At 36.6% G+C, this 20,264-nt stretch overlaps 2 protein-coding genes across 2 annotated transcripts; both read right to left on the reverse strand.

The window, feature by feature from the left end:
* Window positions 1–1,375: 1,375 nt before the first annotated feature.
* Window positions 1,376–4,304, reverse strand: LOC123003157 (homeobox protein 2-like). The gene is made up of 3 exons (XM_070216556.1): window positions 4,286–4,304; window positions 4,129–4,196; window positions 1,376–3,163 (listed from the first exon to the last, which is right to left on the reverse strand). Exons 1-3 carry the CDS (start codon window positions 4,302–4,304, stop codon window positions 1,376–1,378), a joined length of 1,875 nt encoding a protein of 624 aa, XP_070072657.1.
* Window positions 4,305–17,789: 13,485 nt separating this feature from the next.
* Window positions 17,790–19,001, reverse strand: LOC108056502 (uncharacterized). Its single transcript, XM_017140309.2, is given in 2 exon segments — window positions 17,790–18,925; window positions 18,983–19,001. Coding segments are annotated over 2 exon segments (1,155 nt in total).
* Between the last annotated feature and the right edge of the window lie 1,263 nt (window positions 19,002–20,264).

Genomic DNA, 20,264 nt, shown 5'->3' on the forward strand with positions numbered 1-20,264 from the left:
CTAAAAATATGTACTGAAAAATGTTTCATATTATAAAGTAAATACAGAGAAATTTATAGCTAACTCGAGGTCAATGTCAGCTTAGCCTTCAAGAAGTCGTCATTATGCCAACACACAAAAACGAGCGAAGAGGCTTTACTGTTTAGCAGTGAAATCGCTGTCTTATTCAACGATCGAAGTGGGTTACCATGCAAGCCGCGCTATAACTGGTTGGGAAATATAGCGTCGCTAGAACGTTATCAGAGTTCCGTGCAAATTTATTTAGGTAAAATGCATTAATTTTAAGGCCCACGATGACCTAAAATATTAGGCTATACGGGACCTAAATAGTAGGGCAAATATACCAAAAATTTAAATTATTAGGCAGTACATGACTTAAAAAGGAACTTTTAGTCCATTTAAAATGTTTTAGGCTATGCATGACCTAAAATGTTGTCCATCATTTTTCTGGGTGTAGCTGTTTCATCCCCTTCACATGGCAGTGTTTTTTCGGTCGTTAGAAAGGTTTCTAAATCCTTAGCCTCCATATATGGATTGGATTATGGATTATGATACGATTGCCAAAAATAAATCTTAGACTGCGTACAAAATATAGCCCACATGACCCACATTTTAGGTAATGCATGGCCTTGGCGCCTTTTTCTGGCCATGTTTCCTAAAATTTTAGGTAATTAGGCCCCTTTTTAGTCCATTTTGTTTTCTGGGTGTAACCGGCTTAATTAAGATGTGTTTTGGCCAGATTAAATGTGTGGTTCGTACATCCTTTCTAGTATTCATAGCTGCTTGGACAAACGCCATTTTAAAAAGTCACATTAAGCCTGACATAATTGCTGTTTGGAATGATTAATGCTTACAATCAAACGATAAACCACAGCCCTCCCCAAAACTTACCATAATTCCAGAACTTCATGATAACGTGAAATCTATTACTCGTAGAGCCATAGGCTTAGCTTTTTATATTTATAAGTAAGATAGATTTAGAAAGTGGGTTGGCTTTAAAAGCAATTCTTAATTAATGCGCTAATTAATAACAGCGAAAGTTTATGATGTAGATTAGATATTTTTTTAATGATGTGTGTCGTTTAGCGCCGAAAATAAGAAATGTTAATTTAGGCTAAGAACCGGGGGTCATACAAACAGGATGCTTTTATAAAATCAAGCAAAATCTCTTTTTTTACCTTACCGCCATACAAAAGCAATCGGCTTTTCACTCTTCCTGATAAAAAATATAAATACTTTGGGAAACCCAACTTTCTATCTTATACAAACTTTAAAGCTAATACAATATATTATTTTACTCAAGGAGTTCACCATCAAAGTCGTTCGGAAAAAATCTATCATACTTAGACCACCAAAGTTAAATCCAACAAAAATGCTATTTGCATTGTGTCACCCGCACCCCTAAGAAACGCAAGCAAATATATTTTTCATTCCTAATTATTATGATGGTGGAATTGCAGTGGAAGTGGTTGTAGCTTCTGTTGTCGTGGTAGTTGTAGGAGGAATTGCAGTAGAAGTAGTTGAAGCTTCTGTAGTCGTGGTAGTTGTAGGCTGAATTGCAGCAGAAGTGGTTGTAGCGTCTGTTGTTGTGGTAGTTGTAGGCGGAAGTGCAGTAGAAGTAGTTGAAGCTTTTGTTGTCGTGGTTGTTGTAGGCGAAATTGCAGTAGAAGTGGTTGTAGCTTCCGTTGTGGTGGTAGTTGAAGGCGGAATTGCAGTAGAAGTGGTTGTAGCTTCGGTTGTGGTGGTAGTTGTAGGCGGAATTGCAGTAGAAGTAGTTGAAGCTTCTGTAGTCGTGGTAGTTGTAGGCGGAATTGCAGTAGAAGTGGTTGTAGCTTCTGTAGTCGTGGTAGTTGTAGGCGGAATTGCAGTAGAGGTGGTTGTAGCTTCTGTTGTGGTGGTAGTTGTAGGCGGAATTGCAGTAGAAGTGGTTGTAGCTTCTGTTGTGGTGGTAGTTGTAGGCGGAATTGCAGTAGAAGTGGTTGTAGCTTCTGTAGTCGTGGTAGTTGTAGGCGAAATTGCAGTAGAAGTGGTTGTAGCTTCCGTTGTGGTGGTAGTTGTAGGCGGAATTGCAGTAGAAGTGGTTGTAGCTTCCGTTGTGGTGGTAGTTGTAGGCGGAATTGCAGTAGAGGTCGTTGTAGCTTCTGTAGTCGTGGTAGTTGTAGGCGGAATTGCAGTAGAAGTGGTTGTAGCTTCTGTAGTCGTGGTAGTTGTAGGCGGAATTGCAGTAGAAGTGGTTGTAGCTTCTGTAGTCGTGGTAGTTGTAGGCGGAATTGCAGTAGAAGTGGTTGTAGCTTCTGTAGTCGTGGTAGTTGTAGGCGGAATTGCAGTAGAAGTGGTTGTAGCTTCTGTTGTCGTGGTAGTTGTAGGCGGAATTGCAGTAGAAGTGGTTGTAGCTTCTGTTGTCGTGGTAGTTGTAGGCGAAATTGCAGTAGAAGTGGTTGTAGCTTCTGTTGTCGTGGTAGTTGTAGGCGGAATTGCAGTAGAAGTGGTTGTAGCTTCTGTAGTCGTGGTAGTTGTAGGCGGAATTGCAGTAGAAGTGGTTGTAGCTTCTGTAGTCGTGGTAGTTGTAGGCGGAATTGCAGTAGAAGTGGTTGTAGCTTCTGTAGTCGTGGTAGTTGTAGGCGGAATTGCAGTAGAAGTAGGTGTAGCTTCCGTTGCGGAGGTAGTTGTAGGCGGAATTGCAGTAGAAGTAGTTGAAGCTTCTGTTGTCGTGGTAGTTGTAGGCGGAATTGCCGTAGAAGTGGTTGTAGCTTCTGTTGTCGTGGTAGTTGTAGGCGAAATTGCAGTAGAAGTGGTTGTAGCTTCTGTAGTCGTGGTAGTTGTAGGCGGAATTGCAGTAGAAGTGGTTGTAGCTTCTGTAGTCGTGGTAGTTGTAGGCGGAATTGCAGTAGAAGTAGGTGTAGCTTCCGTTGCGGAGGTAGTTGTAGGCGGAATTGCAGTAGAAGTAGTTGAAGCTTCTGTTGTCGTGGTAGTTGTAGGCGGAATTGCAGTAGAAGTGGTTGTAGCTTCTGTTGTCGTGGTAGTTGTAGGCGGAATTGCAGTAGAAGTGGTTGTAGCTTCCGTTGTGGTGGTAGTTGTAGGCGGAATTGCAGTAGAAGTGGTTGTAGCTTCTGTAGTCGTGGTAGTTGTAGGCGGAATTGCAGTAGAAGTGGTTGTAGCTTCTCTAGTCGTGGTAGTTGTAGGCGGAATTGCAGTAGAAGTGGTTGTAGCTTCTGTAGTCGTGGTAGTTGTAGGCGGAATTGCAGTAGAAGTGGTTGTAGCTTCTGTAGTCGTGGTAGTTGTAGGCGGAATTGCAGTAGAAGTAGGTGTAGCTTCCGTTGCGGAGGTAGTTGTAGGCGGTTTTGCAGTAGAAGTAGTTGAAGCTTCTGTTGTCGTGGTAGTTGTAGGCGAAATTGCAGTAGAAGTGGTTGTAGCTTCTGTTGTCGTGGTAGTTGTAGGCGGAATTGCAGTAGAAGTGGTTGTAGCTTCTGTAGTCGTGGTAGTTGTAGGCGAAATTGCAGTAGAAGTGGTTGTAGCTTCTGTAGTCGTGGTAGTTGTAGGTGGAATTGCAGTAGAAGTGGTTATTGCTTCTGCTGTCGTGGTAGATGTAGGAGGAATCGCAGTAGATGTTGTTGTAGGCGGAATCGCAGTAGAAGTTGTTGTAGCTTCCGTAGTCGAGGTAGTTTTTGGCGGAATCGCAGTGGATGTTGTTGTATTTTCTGTTGATGATACCACGGCAGTTGAGGTAGATGTGTCCGGCGTTGTTGTGGTTAATGTAGGCGAAATTGCAGTAGATGTTGTTGGCGTTCCTGTTATCGCTGGAAGTGCTGTTGAGGTTCGGGGGTCTGTGGCAGATGTGTTAGGATCTATGATTGATGTGTTGGGGTCTGGAGTTGTCATTATTGAGTCTGGTGCTTTAGTCGATGTCCGCCTCCGCCGCCATTTACCAAAAAAATGATGAAGGACATTTCGCGTGCGAAATTCAGACTCATCCGCAATTAAAGAATGTTTAGGTATGTCTTTGTTTTTTTTCTCTTTAATAATTATTGCTTTTTGATTTTCGACTTCTTTAATCGGTGGGCCTTTTTCTGACTTCCTTTCAAATGACAACAAGATGGGAATCGGAATTTTCGACTCCACTGCTTGTACAATTGTTGGATGCAGCACATTTAGTGACGATTGTTGTTGAACAGCATCCGCCTGTTTTAAATATATGCCTGTTAAGCATAGTAAGATAGTAACAAGGGCTGAAAAAAATATTATTAAGGCACGGAAACTTTTAAACAAAACGGTCTGCGCCACTTACCAGTATAAAACGTCTTCATGCTGATCTTGAATTGACTAAGATATATTCGATTTATTTCTCTTTTATATCATTGATTTAGCCTCAATTGGAAAGTAGGTTAAACCAACCGCTAATTAGGGGAAGATAAACTTGAGTTACTTTTTTATGAATGTCTGGCGATTCAAGTGATTCTCTTATACTTTTCTTAAACTAAGAATTAGAAGGTTCTACCAGTGTTAAATATTGTGGAATACTGTCCAATCGCAAAAGCTTGCTAATTGTAAAATTAACCGAGCTTGAGGACTAATGCCTTGTCATCATGACGGCTAAAAATTGTGTCACTGTTAATGATTATACATAAATGATTGATATCCAATGTGTTAAAAAACACAGGAACACAAAATTAAACTTTGTGAAATTTCCACGAACCATTTCAAGTTTTCCATGATATGTGGGTGCTTCTGAGTAAAAGTCCCATACAAAATTATTTTCCATCACCTACAGGTTCCGCGGTACAGCTAAGAATACAAAAAACCGATGTTTACCGACATTTTGAATTACGTGGCTTATATAATTGGACTAACCTTTATTATTTTCGGTAGGACATACTCTCAATACATCACGGCATTCCTAAAAAATAGTCCCCATTGTGAACCATTGCCCATGTCTTTGGAATTCGACGCCAAAGGTGAAAATCCCAAAATTGTAGAGATTTTTCTGATGGAAAAACAATTCTGAGAGTTAAATCTTGAATGGAACTAATTTTAACTATTCATTGTATCTATTGTTCATTGTATGCTTTAATTTCGGTTTAAAGCGTTTTCATAAGGACATTTTATTGGATTTCTTATACTAATAAAACCGATTTTTTGATTTCATTATCTACTCCTAAATGTTGTCAAATTTTGAATAAGTCATGGCAACCTCTAGAACTAAGAAACTAAATACGTTCACTGAACATACATAGAGAAATGTATATGTTTACTTTCATTCTGTAGGATGCCTTGACTTTTTTAAAATTTGACAACATTTAGGAGTAGATAAAGAAATAGAAAAAACGGTTTTATTAGTATAAGAAATCCAATAAAATGTCCTCATGAAAACGCTTTAAACCGAAATTAAAGCATACAATGAACAATAGATACAATGAATAGTTAAAATTAGTTCCATTCAAGATTTAATTCTCAGAATTGTTTTTCCATCAGAAAAATCTCTACAATTTTGGGATTTTCACCTTTGGCGTCGAATTCCAAAGACATGGGCAATGGTTCACAATGGGGACTATTTTTTAGGAATGCCGCACAGTGGGGCGAAAAAGCCAAAAGTCTGCCTTAAATCAGCGGAGCCCTATAGCGAATATCTTTTGATGGGGCATTCTTAAAGGCAATTAAATATGTAAAAAAACAAAATAAGGTGAATTTTTTTAGTGAAATTTTTTTTGTTGTAGAAAATTTTTAAGAAAAAAATAATCGTTTTTTTAAGAAAAAAAAATATTAATAAATTAGTTATTGGGTTCTAAGTTTCCCAATATTTTTTTTTTAATTTAATTTGATTTTTGAAAAAAAAAATGATTCAAATCGGTCAACTATAACTTATAGCTGCCATATAAACGCTTATTACAAAGGGGAATGTCTCGGTTCTATTTCAATATTGGTTCATATAAATTGGGATTAAGGCATAATTTATCATTTTAGCTCTATGCTTACCTTTTTTTTTTAATTGGTCTATGATATCTTATAGATGTCATAGAATCAATCAAGGAAATATAGCATATTTAAAAAAAAAAACTGGTAGAAACCGGTATTTATTTCATATCTGTATTTTTAGTAAAATAACATAATTTAAAATTTTAAACCCAAATTTGTTTATTAATTTATCATTATCTTGATCAATACCTTCACATAAGTAAAATATCTTCATGATGTTAGGGCGCGCGGATAACCAGGGCTGACGATATTTCAAATTATGAACATTTCTTGCTAACTTAAACTGCGGTTTTCTCAGAAGAGGCACAAAAGGGCAGGCTAATTTTTTCAGAAAATGTAGTTAAATATCTAAACTTTTTTTAAAAAAAAGAATTAAACGGGGATCTAGGGTGTAACACTACTTTACGTCCAAAAATATCCAAAAAATCCCAATTTTTTTGGACCCCTTTTAAAAAATTAAAAATGAATAGTAATTATGTATCTAAAATTTTTATGGTTTTTTTAATATTTTAAGAATTGGTTGCTCTTAAAATTTCAATCGTTACATATACAACTTAGGCCCTTGGGCGCTTTCAGAAAAATTTCAAAGATGTGTAAAAATACCTTTTTTTCTTATTGGCTAAAATTATGTTTCGATAAATCCACTTTATAAATCTGTAGTGGGAGAACCATTCATCACCAATCACTCTTTCCTTTGGATTTGTATAGAGAATTGAATTGTTTTTAAAGTAGCATTGCAACATTTTGGATAATCTTTAAAAAAAAAAAACCATTTTGGCAGGCTTTTCTAGGCGCCCCACAGTGGGACCGTAATAGTTATAAGTTAAAAGATAAAAGTCATCGATTATTCATAATAATAATAATAATAACAATAATAACTGTTATTATACCCTTGCAGAGGGTATTATGATTTCAGTCAGAAGTTTGCAACGCAGTGAAGGAGACGTTTCCGACCCCATAAAGTATATACAGCTGTGAAAAAAATAATAGCACCACTAACCCAAAAAAACTTTAACTAGTCACCTTACTCACATTTTTTAAATTTTTTTAACTTTTCAAAACGGGTTTGAAATAGTAAGACTAAACATAATTTGAATATGAAAAAAAATGTTAGCTTTATGAAAGGTTTCTGGACTTATTTAAGAAAATCTATGCAAAACTGGAAAATGGCACGAAAAAAATAATAGCACCACTTCTCTAAAAATAGAATAAAAGGTAGAAAAATGACAAATTGGTAACTTAATCTTTAGTTGGCGGTAGCTAACAAGTAAATCTAAGTTTAAAGTGTAAATATCTTTTGCGATTTTTGGATATAATGACTACTATCGATTAAACAAGTCAGGACCCTACCTATAAAGGAATTGGGGCCCAAAAGTCATAATATATTTTCAAATTTTGTTCGAAAATGATTTAAGACGTTTTAGATTAACTGTATAAACTGTCTTTAAAAAAAAACCCGAAGATTTTTGGTTGTGTTATGGTCAAGCGAGTACACAAGTCAATGTATATTGCTTACTGAGTACTTTCGAACTCTTTCTTTGCTATCCTGACCGTGATCCGGATTTTATTGGTCAAAGATTCATTTAAGAAGTATATTGTATTCAGTTTAAGCTACGAATTACTACCGTATTACTATTTACATCATAGGATGATTCATGAACGATGTATTCATCCGTATTGATCTTACTTTAAGAAGGAAAAACAAGCCTATGTTAATACTAGGTCCATGCTCAATAAATGGATTTTTTGGTACCATGTTTTTGGTCAATTTAGGTGTTTAGAAGACACATGACTTATAAAAAGGATTTCTTCTTACCCAATTTAACTTTGCCTTCACACATTCTCATAAGTTTGCGGGCATTCATTTGTAACTTTTTTTGACGAGCCCTATGCCCTTGTAAATGTGTTTCGCATTTCGGATAGGATTTTTTTATTAAGTGCATGTTTTATAAATTTGTTTATTAAAACATTATCCAATTATTAAAATATTCGCTATAATTTTAAGCTCGTGTTTTAGTTTAGTTTTGGCCCTAATAAGATTCTTTGTGCTTTGTGATATAACATTTTGGAAGGAAAAATGGGCCACGACTCGGTTTTTCTGTGATATCCTTCAAAGTTTATGCCATTCTTAATGAAGATGATCCAAAACCTAACCAATCGAACCGGTTTTCATGACCGTTTTCCATCCAATATGTTTCTTTTTTGAATATTTTTCTTTTCCGACTTTGAAAATTTTCCACATGTTGTTGTATTGCCAAATGGTAATCAATTTGATGTCTGGATATCAGGAGAAGTTAGTTTTAGTCAAATCTCATAAAATATATCCTTTATACACAAGAATATTAGCGCATCGTAACGTTTTATTTAAAGAAAACGGAAGTGGTGCTATTATTTTTTTCGGCCTTTTCTTTGACTTTTTTTCTTAAAATCTGAAAAAATTATATGTAGACAATATTTTCGATATCCGTATCAATTTTTTTAAATAGGTGGAATACTAATCAAGATAATAAAAAACACTTCTTATGTAAAAATCCCCGTTTTCCACATATTTCTTTAATATTAAGAACCTGTGACGAAGTGGTGCTATTATTTTTTTCGCAACTGTATATTCTTGATCAGCATCACAAGACGAGTCGATCTAGCCATGTCCGTCTGTCCGTCTGTCCGTCTGTCCGTCTGTCCGTCCGTCTGTCCGTCTGTCCGTCTGTCTGTTTCTACGCAAACTAGTCTCTCAGTTTTTGAGCTATCGGGACAAAACTTTCGCAAAAGTCTTCTTTCTATTGCAGGTAGTATATATGTCGGAGCCGACCGGATCGGACAACTATATCTTATAGCTCCCATAGGAACAATCGGAAAAAAAAACTTTAAAAAATTCTAGCTTCGGTGTTTTTTGAAATATTACCTTCTACTTTTGGGGATGTTATTTTTTAAATATTTCTGAATTTCGAATAAATTTTTTAAAAAATCGGACTATTATATCATATAGCTGCCATAGGAACGATCGGAAAATTAATGGAAAAGTAATAGGAAATAAATTCTAGCTTCTTTGGTTTTTATTGTATTATCTTCTACTCTAGGATATGACTCTTTTTAAATATTTCCGAATTTCAATTTTAATTTGATCAAAATCGGACGACTATATCATATAGCTGCCATAGGAACGATCGGAAAATTAATGAGAAATATTAGAAAATTGAACATTTTTGCGATTTGTTAATTAATAGGAATGATCTGCAAGGGTATATAAGCTTCGGCTGGCCGAAGCTAGCTTCCTTTCTTGTTTTTAAGTTGTAATTGTCTCCCAACGATTTGAATTTTATCACCCTTTATCATCCCTTTTTAAATTGCTCGGGAAAGTAATTAAGATACTTCTTAAAATACTGTCAAAGTATAAAATCAAGTCTACGGCATCTAGATGAATCTGAAAAATGCGTAATAAACTTTAAGGCCGTTGCGCGCCGACTAAAACTAATTATTTTTTACTTTCTTTTATGGATTAAGGACACAAAAAAGCCAGGGTGAACTTCCGTTTAGCTCCAACCCCCGATTTCGTTCAAACTTTCAAAATCCACGTTATTTGGGGTCCTGATTATTGGAAAAATAGTCAAAGTTGGCGCAAATAACGGGATCATGGAAAATAACGGTAAAAACTGTTTTTCTTAAATATCTCCGAATATAATAACTTAATCAAAAAGCTGTAAAACTAATAGTTTTCGTTAAAAACGCTAAATAAGAATATTTTTTCACAATGTTTGAAAATAAAAAACCGTTGGAGCACACTTGCGTCATTTTGCCCGATATATCGCACGAAAGCTTCATGTTGTATCGGTGTGTCAAAATTTATATCGATGTCTCTCGATGTATTAGCGATGATACTACCTAAGCACGAGAATGACATTACATTTTTTAGGAAGAGCATTTCAGTTCTCGTAGTTAAATATAACATTTAGAAAACAACATAAAATACAAATTATACAGCGGAAATAAAATGTATTAACAAAAAATACATATAAATCATTTATAAAGTCGCAGGCAAAAATTTTTTTAAACAAAAATCGCCGCGATTTTAGTTTTTAATACACAAAAGATCCGTTTTATAAATATCTTCTGTTTTTGTCTAAAACATTTTTTTATTTTTCTTTTATTTTCCGAAAAAACTGAAAAAAACCGAAAATTTTACGGATTTTTACCGTTATTTTTCAAGATCCTGTTATTTGCGCCAACTTTGGCTATTTTTCCCGTAATCAGGACCCAAAAACACGTCAATATGGAAAGTTTGAAAAAAATTGGGGGTAGGAGCTAAACGGAAGTTTATCCCTAAAAAGCGCTGAATGAAACTGCAGGGTAGCTGTAACTTTTATTGCGTTGTTGCTTTGGAAATGCAGTCTCTCGAGAGAGAGTTGCTTGCGTTGCTCTGTGTCTTGAACCCTTGTGCTCAGTTTTGGATGAGTATTCAAAGTAATAAGTTTGTGTTGAGCCTATTTAAGAAAGTTAAAGTGCGATCCCTCTAAGAGGCAATTAATAGGTAAGCAATTTAAATAAATTTAAATATAAATTTGGTAAGTGTGTGAAAATTTATGGTAAGCAAAGGGCATATTTTAATAGATTTGGCTATTAATTATATTACAGGCCGCATATACCATCCTTCTTTAATATTAATTATACCAGTTACTCGTAGAGTAAAAGCTTTTTACTAAAAGGGTACATTGTATTCGTGCAAAAGTATGTAACAGCTAGAAGGACGCGTTTCCGACCCCATAAAGTATATATATTCTTGATCAGGGTCAGTAGCAAAAGCTAGAAGGTTGAGATTTTCCACACATATTCTTGGGCCTCCTACGCAGCGCAAGTTTATTTCAGCCGAGCGCCACGCCCGCTCTAACGCCCACAATCGCCCACTAACGATTTTAAAATGTGTCCTGCGCCCACATCTTTAAAGATTTCCGAGAAGTATAAATGCAATTTTGTTGTGTAAATATACCTATCGAAATGTAGAAGACATTTTTCAAATCGGACCATTCATTAAGCAGTTATACGCAATCAAAATATCTACATATATCTATCTCCCTCGCACTCCCTTTAGCTGAGCTACGATTATAATCAGGACACGAACCCGAGTACAGCGTTCGCACTCCCTTTAGCTGAGTGACGGGTATTAGATAGTCGGGACACCAACCCGACTATAGCGTTCTATAGCGGTATTGTTGATAATTTGGCAGTAGGTAAGTAAATTGTAATAATAATATATTAAATACTTAACATAAATATTAATAATTATATATTTATCTTATTTGTTTTGTTTTCCCTTTTTTGTATAGGAAATATTTCAATGTTTTTTTTATCTTTATACCCTTCCAGTCAGAAGTTTGCAACGCAGTGAAGGAGACGTTTCCGACCTCATAAAGTACATATATTCTTCATCACCACCACTAGACGAGTCGATCTAGCCATGTCCGTCTGTCCGTCGGTCCGTCTGTCCGTCTGTTTCTACGCAAACTAGTCTCTCAGTTTTTGAGCTATCGGAATGAAACATTCCCAAAAGTCTTCTTTCTATTGCAGGTAGTATATATGAATCGGACAACTATATCGTATAGCTCCCATAGGAAGGATCGGAAAAAAAACGTTGAAAAAATTCTAGCTTCGGTGTTTTCTCAAATATTACCTTTTACTCTTGGAAATATTATTTTTTAAATATTTCTGAATTTCGAATTAAATATTTAAAAAATCGGATCACTATATCACTACCACTATATGATATAGATGCCATAGGAACGGTCGAAGAATAAAATGGAAATTAGTAGAAAGAAATGATATCTTTGTTGATTTTTATTACATTCTCTTCTACTCTGGGATATGACTATTTTTAAATATTTCCGAATTTCGATTTTAATTTTAAAAAGATCAAACTACTTTGTCATAAAGCTGCCATAGAAACGATTGAAAAATTAATGTGAAATAATAGGAATGATCTGCAAGGGTATATAAGCTTCGGCTGGCCGAAGCTAGCTTCCTTTGTTGTTTTTTTTTTGAGGGTGGGAGCCGGTTCCGACATATTTAAACAATATGTTTTGGACAAAGTACTAATGTTGTGAAGAAAATTAGTGTATGGATTTGTGTCGAAAAATGAATTTGTTTGTTTCTGTTCCGTGCAGCTGATAACTTACGCAAGCAATAAGAATTTTAGGAATGTCCTTGCGGAAGTTAAGGAAAAAAGTTATGATAAAATTTTTTCTCGGCTTATAGGCTAAAAACAAGGAATTTTAAATTTAAAATAAGGGTAATAGTCTAGAAGAGGGGCCTGTGCCCCAAAAACCGCGAAAAAATTAACCTCGATGGACCGCGATTTCTTAGGAATTTACGTGCAGAAGATTATCGTCGGAAATGCATGGTTCTCTTGTATACACGATTTTTCGTATATTTAGGGCTAGCCAGTAGTATAATACGAAAATTTTTCGTATTTTTAGGGCGACCTCGGTTTTAGGCCGACTTTTCTAGTATTTAGGTAAAAATTTCTATGAGTGTAATTGCATTTCAATGTTGCGTGTTTTGCTATAAAAACAAAGTAGCATTTTCTAGGATTTTTATGCAAAGCATGCAAATAACTGTTAACCGTTTTTTTCCTTACGCTCTACTCCCGAGAACAACCGAAAAATAGCATGCCCCTCGTTCTCTCTCTGCGCAGCACACTTCGTTTCCTTTCGTTTTGGTTTTCGGTTGAGCCTTTTACGTTGAGCTGTTCGTGAGACGCTCTGTTACGAACCTCGTTCAATGAGAGTTACGAATGTCGCTCGCACAGGGAGACTTATTAAAAGACCGATTGACTGAAAAAGTCATCGCAAAAAGTCTTTTCACTAATACAACTATACAATGTATTCCCTTTGAGAGTACTTGCGAGTGAAAGGGAGAGCAATATCGCCCAAGCACGTTAACGTTAACACATGCGCAAAAGACTTTTTGAAACGTCGTTCAGGAGCAATCAGTCTGTAAGCGAGCCGAGCAAAAGAAAGCCGAAAAAACTGCTCGTCGCCTGAGTGCGAGCAAAATTTCTGTACGAACAATTCAAACGGTTGCTCTCTGATTGTTTGCTCAAAGTCTCAGAGAAAAACAGTTATTTGGGGACCGCACGAATCGGTCAACAGTTATTTGCGAGCTATGATTTTTATGTGTTTTGTGGCATTTTGCTATAAAAAACATATGGGCTTTCCGTTTGTTGTCATAGAAACAATCGTAGAAATAACAAGAAAGGAAGCTAGCTTCGGCCAGCCGAAGCTTATATACCCTTGCAGATAATTCCTATTAATTTACAAATCGCAAAAATGTTAGTTTTCCTATTATTTCTAATTAATTTTGCGTTCGTTTCAATGGCAGCTATATGATATAGTAGTTCGATTTTGATAAAATTAAAATCGAAATTTGAAAATATTTGAAAAGAGTTATATCCTAGAGTAGAAGAGAATACAATAAAAACCAACGAAGCAATAATTTATTTCCTATTATATTCCTATTAATTTTCCGATCGTTCCTATGGCAACTATATGATATAGTCATCCGATTTTGAAAAAATGTTATTCGAAATTCAGAATTAGATAAAAAATGACACTTCCAAAGTAGGATGTTATAGGTTCAAAAACACCCAAGATACATTTTTTTTACATTTCTTTTCCCGATTGTTCCTATGAGAGCTATATGATATAGTTGTCCGATCCGGCTCGTTCCGACTTACAGTTGCGGTCAAAATAATAGTAGTGCCGTTCGCGCACAGAGTTTTTTCTAAATATTTTCTCTATTTCTTCACGTATCCAACTCATTCTTTCTCAAAAGTAACTGTAATTATCCTCTCTTTAAAAATGTGCAGTTATGTTAGGATCTCGTCTCTCTTTGTATTCCCTTTCGCCTTTTATTGCAAAGATGCACGTGTTGGGGTCAGTCAAAATAATAGTAGTGCCAGAGAAATTAGCAAGAATAATTAAATTTACTTCTTTTTAAACAAGGTTTGTGTTATTAAACAATACGTTTGGATGTTATTTATTAGTCCCTAGCATTTTTAGATCCCTGCTCAACACTTAGTCCTGGCTACATGGGGCGTGGCAAACACTGTACTGCCGAGAGGCGAGATCTAATTAAAAAATTGATTTCTGATGGAAAGACTTATGTAGAAGTGCAAAATATTATAGGCTGCTCCTCTACAATGGTTAGAAATGCTATTAAACATGAGCCAGCAAATGAAACGCGTGGGCGCCCAAAGATATTGGACAAAAGATCAGTGGATCGCTTGGCCAGACAGTCAAGGATCGAGCCATTCGCGTCCGCTGCATCACTAAAAAAACGTTGTGACTTAAATGTTAGTTTGGAAACAATAAGAAGGAGGCTTAGAGATAATAACCTCATTTCAAGAAGTCCAAGAAAAGTACCGTTACTCACAAAAAAACATGCCGCCAAACGCTTGAAGTTTGCAAGAGAACACTTGACTTGGCCCTTGGAGAAGTGGAGGAATATTTTGTGGTCGGATGAGTCAAAAATAGTTAAGTTTGGAGGCCGTGGCTCTCGGCAGTTTGTTAGACGACCACCCTTATGCGCTTTTACTCCAAAGTATACCTTAAAAACGGTAAAGCACGGTGGATCATCAATTATGATTTGGGCGAGTTTTTCATACTATGGAGTAGGCCCTATATATTGGGTCAAAACCATAATGGACCGTTATCTATACGTCAGTATTTTGAACGACGTGATGCTCCCATATGCCTCTGAGGACATGCCTCTTGTTTGGACGTTCCAACAGGACAACGATCCGAAGCACACCAGCAAACTTGCTAAAGAGTGGTTCGCAACCAATGAAGTCGATGTCATGGAGTGGCCCGCACAGTCACCCGATCTCAATCCAATTGAGAATTTGTGGTGTGACGTGAAAAGAGCAGTCTCGGAATTAAAACCAAGCAATAACTTTCAACTTTGGGAAGCTGTACAAAGATCTTGGAGCTCTATTCCTCTAGAGAGATGCCAAAATTTAGTTAATTCCATGCATAAGCGCTGTGCGTCTGTTATTGCAAACAAAGGATATGCCACCAAATACTAAAATAAACCTTAAATATAGGTCTAATATATACATTTAAATATTCAATCTTAAAACGTTTTTTTTGGCTGTGAAATTTTTTGGAACTTTTCACTACTATTATTTTGACCGAACAAAATTTTGTAAAATTACACATTTTTATTTTTTTCTGAAAATTTGTATGAGTTATCCTAAGTTGTTGTTTATTATTATTACCTTTAAACAGTTGAGTTTCAATGGAAATTAAAAAAAAAATTGTTAAAACGTTTTTAAAGTTACTTTTTGGGGTTTCAAGAAATCGTCTGTGGGCACTACTATTATTTTGACCGCAGCTGTATATACTACCTGCAATAGAAAGAAGATTTTTGGGAAAGTTTTATCCCGATAGCTTGAAAACTGAAAGACTAGTTTGCGTAGAAACGGACGGACGAACAGACGGACAGACGGACGGACAGAAGGACAGACGGACATGGCTAGATCGACTCGTCTAGTGATGCTGATCAAGAATGTATAAAAATAGGAAAATCAAAAAACAAAGCTATCGTTGTAATTGTGGATCATATTGCCTTCTACCCTGGGATGTATTTAATATTTCAGAACTACGAATTAAATTTTATGAACATCCTTGTTTGTTTTTAATAACCCTCTTCCCGATTGTTCCTATGAGAGCTATATGATATAGTTGTCCGATCCGGCTCGTTCCGACTTATATACTACCTGCAATAGAAAGAAGACTTTTGGGAAAGTTTTATCCCGATAGCTTGAAAACTGAAAGACTAGTTTGCGTAGAAACGGACGGACGAACAGACGGACAGACGGACGGACAGACGGACGGACAGACGGACGGACAGAAGGACAGACGGACATGGCTAGATCCACTCGTCTAGTGATGCTGATCAAGAATATATATCCTTTATGGGGTCGGAAACGTCTCCTTCACTGCGTTGCAAACTTCTGACTGAAATCATAATACCCTCTGCAAGGGTATAAAAATAGGAAAATCAAAAAACAAAGCTATCGTTGTAATTGTGGATCATATTGCCTTCTACCCTGGGATGTATTTAATATTTCAGAACTACGAATTAAATTTTATGAACATCCTTGTCTGTTTTTAATAACCCTCAACTGTACACCCAGAAAAAAAAGAACGAAAAAAATCAAGAACATTTTTCTTGATTTGCGAACAATCCGTTCTCCTTTTTATACCCGTTACTCGTAGAGTAAAAGGGTATATTGTATTCGTGCAAAAGCATGTAACAGCTAGAAGGAAGCATTTCCGACCCTATAAAATATAAATATTCTTGATCAGGGTCACTAGCCGAGTCGATATAGCCATGTCCGTCTGTCCGTCTGTCCTTCTGTCTGTCTGTCTGTCTGTCTGTCTGTCTGTCTGTCTGTCTGTCTGTCTGTCTGTCTGTCTGTCTGTATGAACGCTGACATCTCGGGAACTATAAAAGCTAGAAGATTGACATTTTGCATGCAGATTCTAGAAGTTCCTACGCAGCGCAAGTTTGTTTCAAAAAGGTGCCACGCCCCCCTTAACGCCCACAATCGCTTATATACGATTTTAAAAATTTCAATAATTTGGTAAAAGTAAAAATGCAGTTTTATTGTGTTTATAAATACCTATCGAAATGTAGAAGAAATTTGTTAAATCGTTAAAAAGTCGGCGGAGCAAAGCTTTTATCTCCATCTCCTGTGCACTCCCTTTAGCTGAGTAACGGGTATCTAATAGTCGTTCCCTATAGCGTCCCGACTATAGCGTTCTCTCTTGTTTTGTTCTCACATTTTGAACGTTTGTTCTCAAATCTTCCTAATTCAACACCAAAAGTGACCCCAATCGTTCAAAGCATGCCAATATTTCCGTCAAATTTTATGAACAAGCGTTCATGAACTGACAACAAACGGGCTTACTCACTTTTTGTCCCCGTTTGGGCTTGATTTTTGAACGTTTCGAACGGATTTTTTTCTGGGTGTAGGTACAATAAATAAACTTAAACATTTAACCAGGGACCGAAAATAATGATTATTTTTTTTGAGTAAAAAATAAAAATCTCCATTTAATGATTATTTTGTAAGCAAAAAATATATCGCTCAGAAATAATGATTATTTTGTGAGCGATATATTTCGCTCAAAAATATCACTCAAAGTGGTATTGCATCCGTCCTACGTGAAATTTTACAAAGATTTAAATGTGCTCTTGTAGGTAGAACCACGGAGCACATATTCCGTTAAGAAAAAAAAAAATTTTCTTTGTATAAACCGCTTAAAAAAACAAAAAAAAATCTTTTTGTATAAAAACACTTTCTGTGGGAATCGAACACGTGCTTACAGCTCGGTGGACCAACACACTAACACCCAGCCCACATGTCGGGTTGGATCTAAGTGGAATAGTTCATAACATCTTGTTAAGTCGTTTTACTAATAAATAAATGACATAAAGTTCTAAGGTTGATACAACTTGTTGTATTTAAGCATACCTCATGTCAACTAAAAACCGCGTTTTAAAAAGTTTATACAAAGAAATCACCTTCTTTTATTAACTAGATGTGTGCTCCGTGGTTCTACCTACAAGCAGAAATTTAAAAGTTTGTAAAATTCCGTACAGAACGGCTGTATTCGCACTTTGAGTGATATTTTTAAGCGAAATAATATCGCTCACATAATAATCATTATTTCTGAGCGATATTTTTTTCGCTTACAAAATAATCATTAAATGGAGATTTTTATTTTTTCACTTATAATGATTACGGTCCCTGCATTTAACTATTATATGGTTGAAGGCGGAATCGCAGTGGAGGTTGTTGGAGATTAAGCTGTCGTGGTTGTCGAGGGCGGAATTGCAGTGGAGGTTGTTGGGTCTTCCGTTGTCGTGGTTGTTGAAGGCGGAATTGCGGTGGAGGTGGTTAAGGCTTCTGTTGTCGTGGTTGTTGAAGGCGGAATTGCGATAGAAGTTGTTGGGGCTACTGTGGTCGTGGTTGTTGTAGGCGGGATTGCTGTGGAAGTGGTTGGAGCTCCTGTTGTCGTGGTTGTTGAAGGCGTAATCGCAGTGGAGGTGGTTAGGGCTTCTGTTGTCGTGGTTGTTGTATGCGGGATTGCTGTGGAAGTTGTTGGGGCTACTGATGTCGTGGTGGTGGTTGGGGCCTCTGTTGTCGTGGTTGTTGAAGGCGGAATTGCGGTAGAAGTTGTTGGGGCTACTGTGGTCGTGGTTGTTGAAGGTGGAATTGCGGTAGAAGTTGTTGGGGGTACTGTGGTCGTGGTTGTTGTAGGCGGGATTGCTGTGGAAGTGGTTGGAGCTTCTGTTGTCGTGGTTGTTGAAGGCGGAATCGCAGTGGAGGTGGTTAGGGCTTCTGTTGTCGTTGTTGTTGTTGTAGGCGGAATTGCAGTGGATGTTGTTGGGTCATCTGTTGTCGTCGTTGTTGTAGGCGGAATTGCAGTGGAAGTGGTTGGAATTCCTGTTGATGATGCCACTGCAGTCGATGTAGAAGGGTCAATATTTGTTGTTGAAGGCGGAATTGCAGTGGAGGTGGTTGGAGTTCTGTTGACTGTTGTTCTGGTCGTTGTTGGTGGTCTGACGGAGGTTCTCCTTCGTTGCCATTTTCCCCAGAACTTTTTTAGAGCAATGTGGCTGGGCTGCTCATCATAATCTTGGTACACGGAGTCCTTAAGCAGGTTCTTTGCTCTTATTTCATTGATTTGTGCAGCTATTTTTTTTTCTAAGACTCCTGATGGGTGTCTTACCATATTATTAATGTTTTGATTGCGGTAGCCTATTTTTATGGGAATAGGTACTTCTGAATCAAATATTTCTTCTGCTGATAATGAAGTAGCATCACCACTATCTGCATGATCAACTTCCGCCTGGCAAAAACTTATGCTTAATATGCATAATAAAAAGATGATAGCTACGGAAACAATAACTATTAGTTTCCATCATCGTTGCAATATATTTCTGTACCTACCATAAGCAATCGACGCCATGGTGATGCCAAATGAACTATAGTTCTCTTGACAAATTTCGCATTTTATATGGACTAACAGGTTTGAATTGGAAAGTGTGTCATTGGTGAAACTCGATTTCTTATAAATCTGCTAATTAAAATGTTGCTAAAATTTCTTTCATAAAAGTAAATCGTTGTGAATCTGTGTGTAGGTGTATAATTATACTTTTTTGGTTCTTGTCGCTTGCTAATTTAGAAATGAAGCCAGTTTTTTTTTAAAGGTTTTTTAATGGGTTTGCCATTTGTGACATTATACCAGCACTATTTTATAAATTATCAGAACAAATTTTTTGTTGCATACTTTTTGAATAACAAAATTCCTTTCATTTTTCAACCGAGTGGGGGTGATATATCACCCGCGCATGGCTAGAAGGAAGCGTTTCCGACCCCATAAAGTCTATATATTCTTGATCAGGATCACTAGCCGAGTCGATGTAGTCGTCTGTCCGTCTGTCGTCCATATGAACGCTGAGATCTCGGAAACTACAAAAGCTAGAAGGTCAAGATTTTCCACACATATTCTTGGGCCTCCTACGCAGCGCAAATTTATTTCAGCCAAGCGCCACGCCCGCTCTAACGCCCACAATCACCCACTAACGATTTTAAAATGTGTCCTGCGCCCACATCTTTAAAGATTTCCGAGAAGTATAAATGCAATTTTGTTGTGTATATTTATACCTAACGATTTATTTATTTTTCAAATCCGACCATTCATTAAAAAGTTATACGCAATCAAAACTGTTTATATATCTATCTCCCTCGCACTCCCTTCAGCTGAGTTACGATTATAAGATAGTCGGGACACCAATCCGAGTACACCGTTTTTACTCCCTTTAGCTGAGTATAAAATAGTCGGGAAACCAACCCGACTATAGCGTTCTCTCTTGTTTTTATATTTTTTCCAACAAAATTGTTTTATGATGATATGATTTATGATATAGTGTATACAATACAAATATATTTGTATACACGTTACTCGTAGATTAAAATTGTATATTGTATTATGTAACAGGTATGTAACAGGTATATTAAACTAAATATATACATATATATATTCTTCATATAGCCATGTCACTTTGTCTGTTTGTCCGTCTGAGTGCTGAGATCTCGGAAAGCTAGAAAGTTGAAATTAACCATGTCCATTCTTGCGCCTACAATCACCCTACACGACCTTAGAATGTGTCTGACGCCCACATCTTTAAAGATTTTGTAAAATAATGGATGCCTTTTCGAATAGTAATAC

The sequence above is a fragment of the Drosophila takahashii genome, chromosome 3R, assembly GCF_030179915.1.
Source record: "Drosophila takahashii strain IR98-3 E-12201 chromosome 3R, DtakHiC1v2, whole genome shotgun sequence".
In the NCBI taxonomy this organism is placed as follows: Eukaryota; Metazoa; Arthropoda; class Insecta; order Diptera; family Drosophilidae; genus Drosophila; species Drosophila takahashii.

Bases quoted from the DNA above. Each gene is read 5' to 3' on its own strand.
- LOC123003157 (XM_070216556.1), bottom strand. The intron at 3,164-4,128 runs GTACAAGCAGTG...TACCACGACTAG, and splicing joins ATGTGCTGCATCCAACAATT to AGAAGCTACAACCACTTCTA.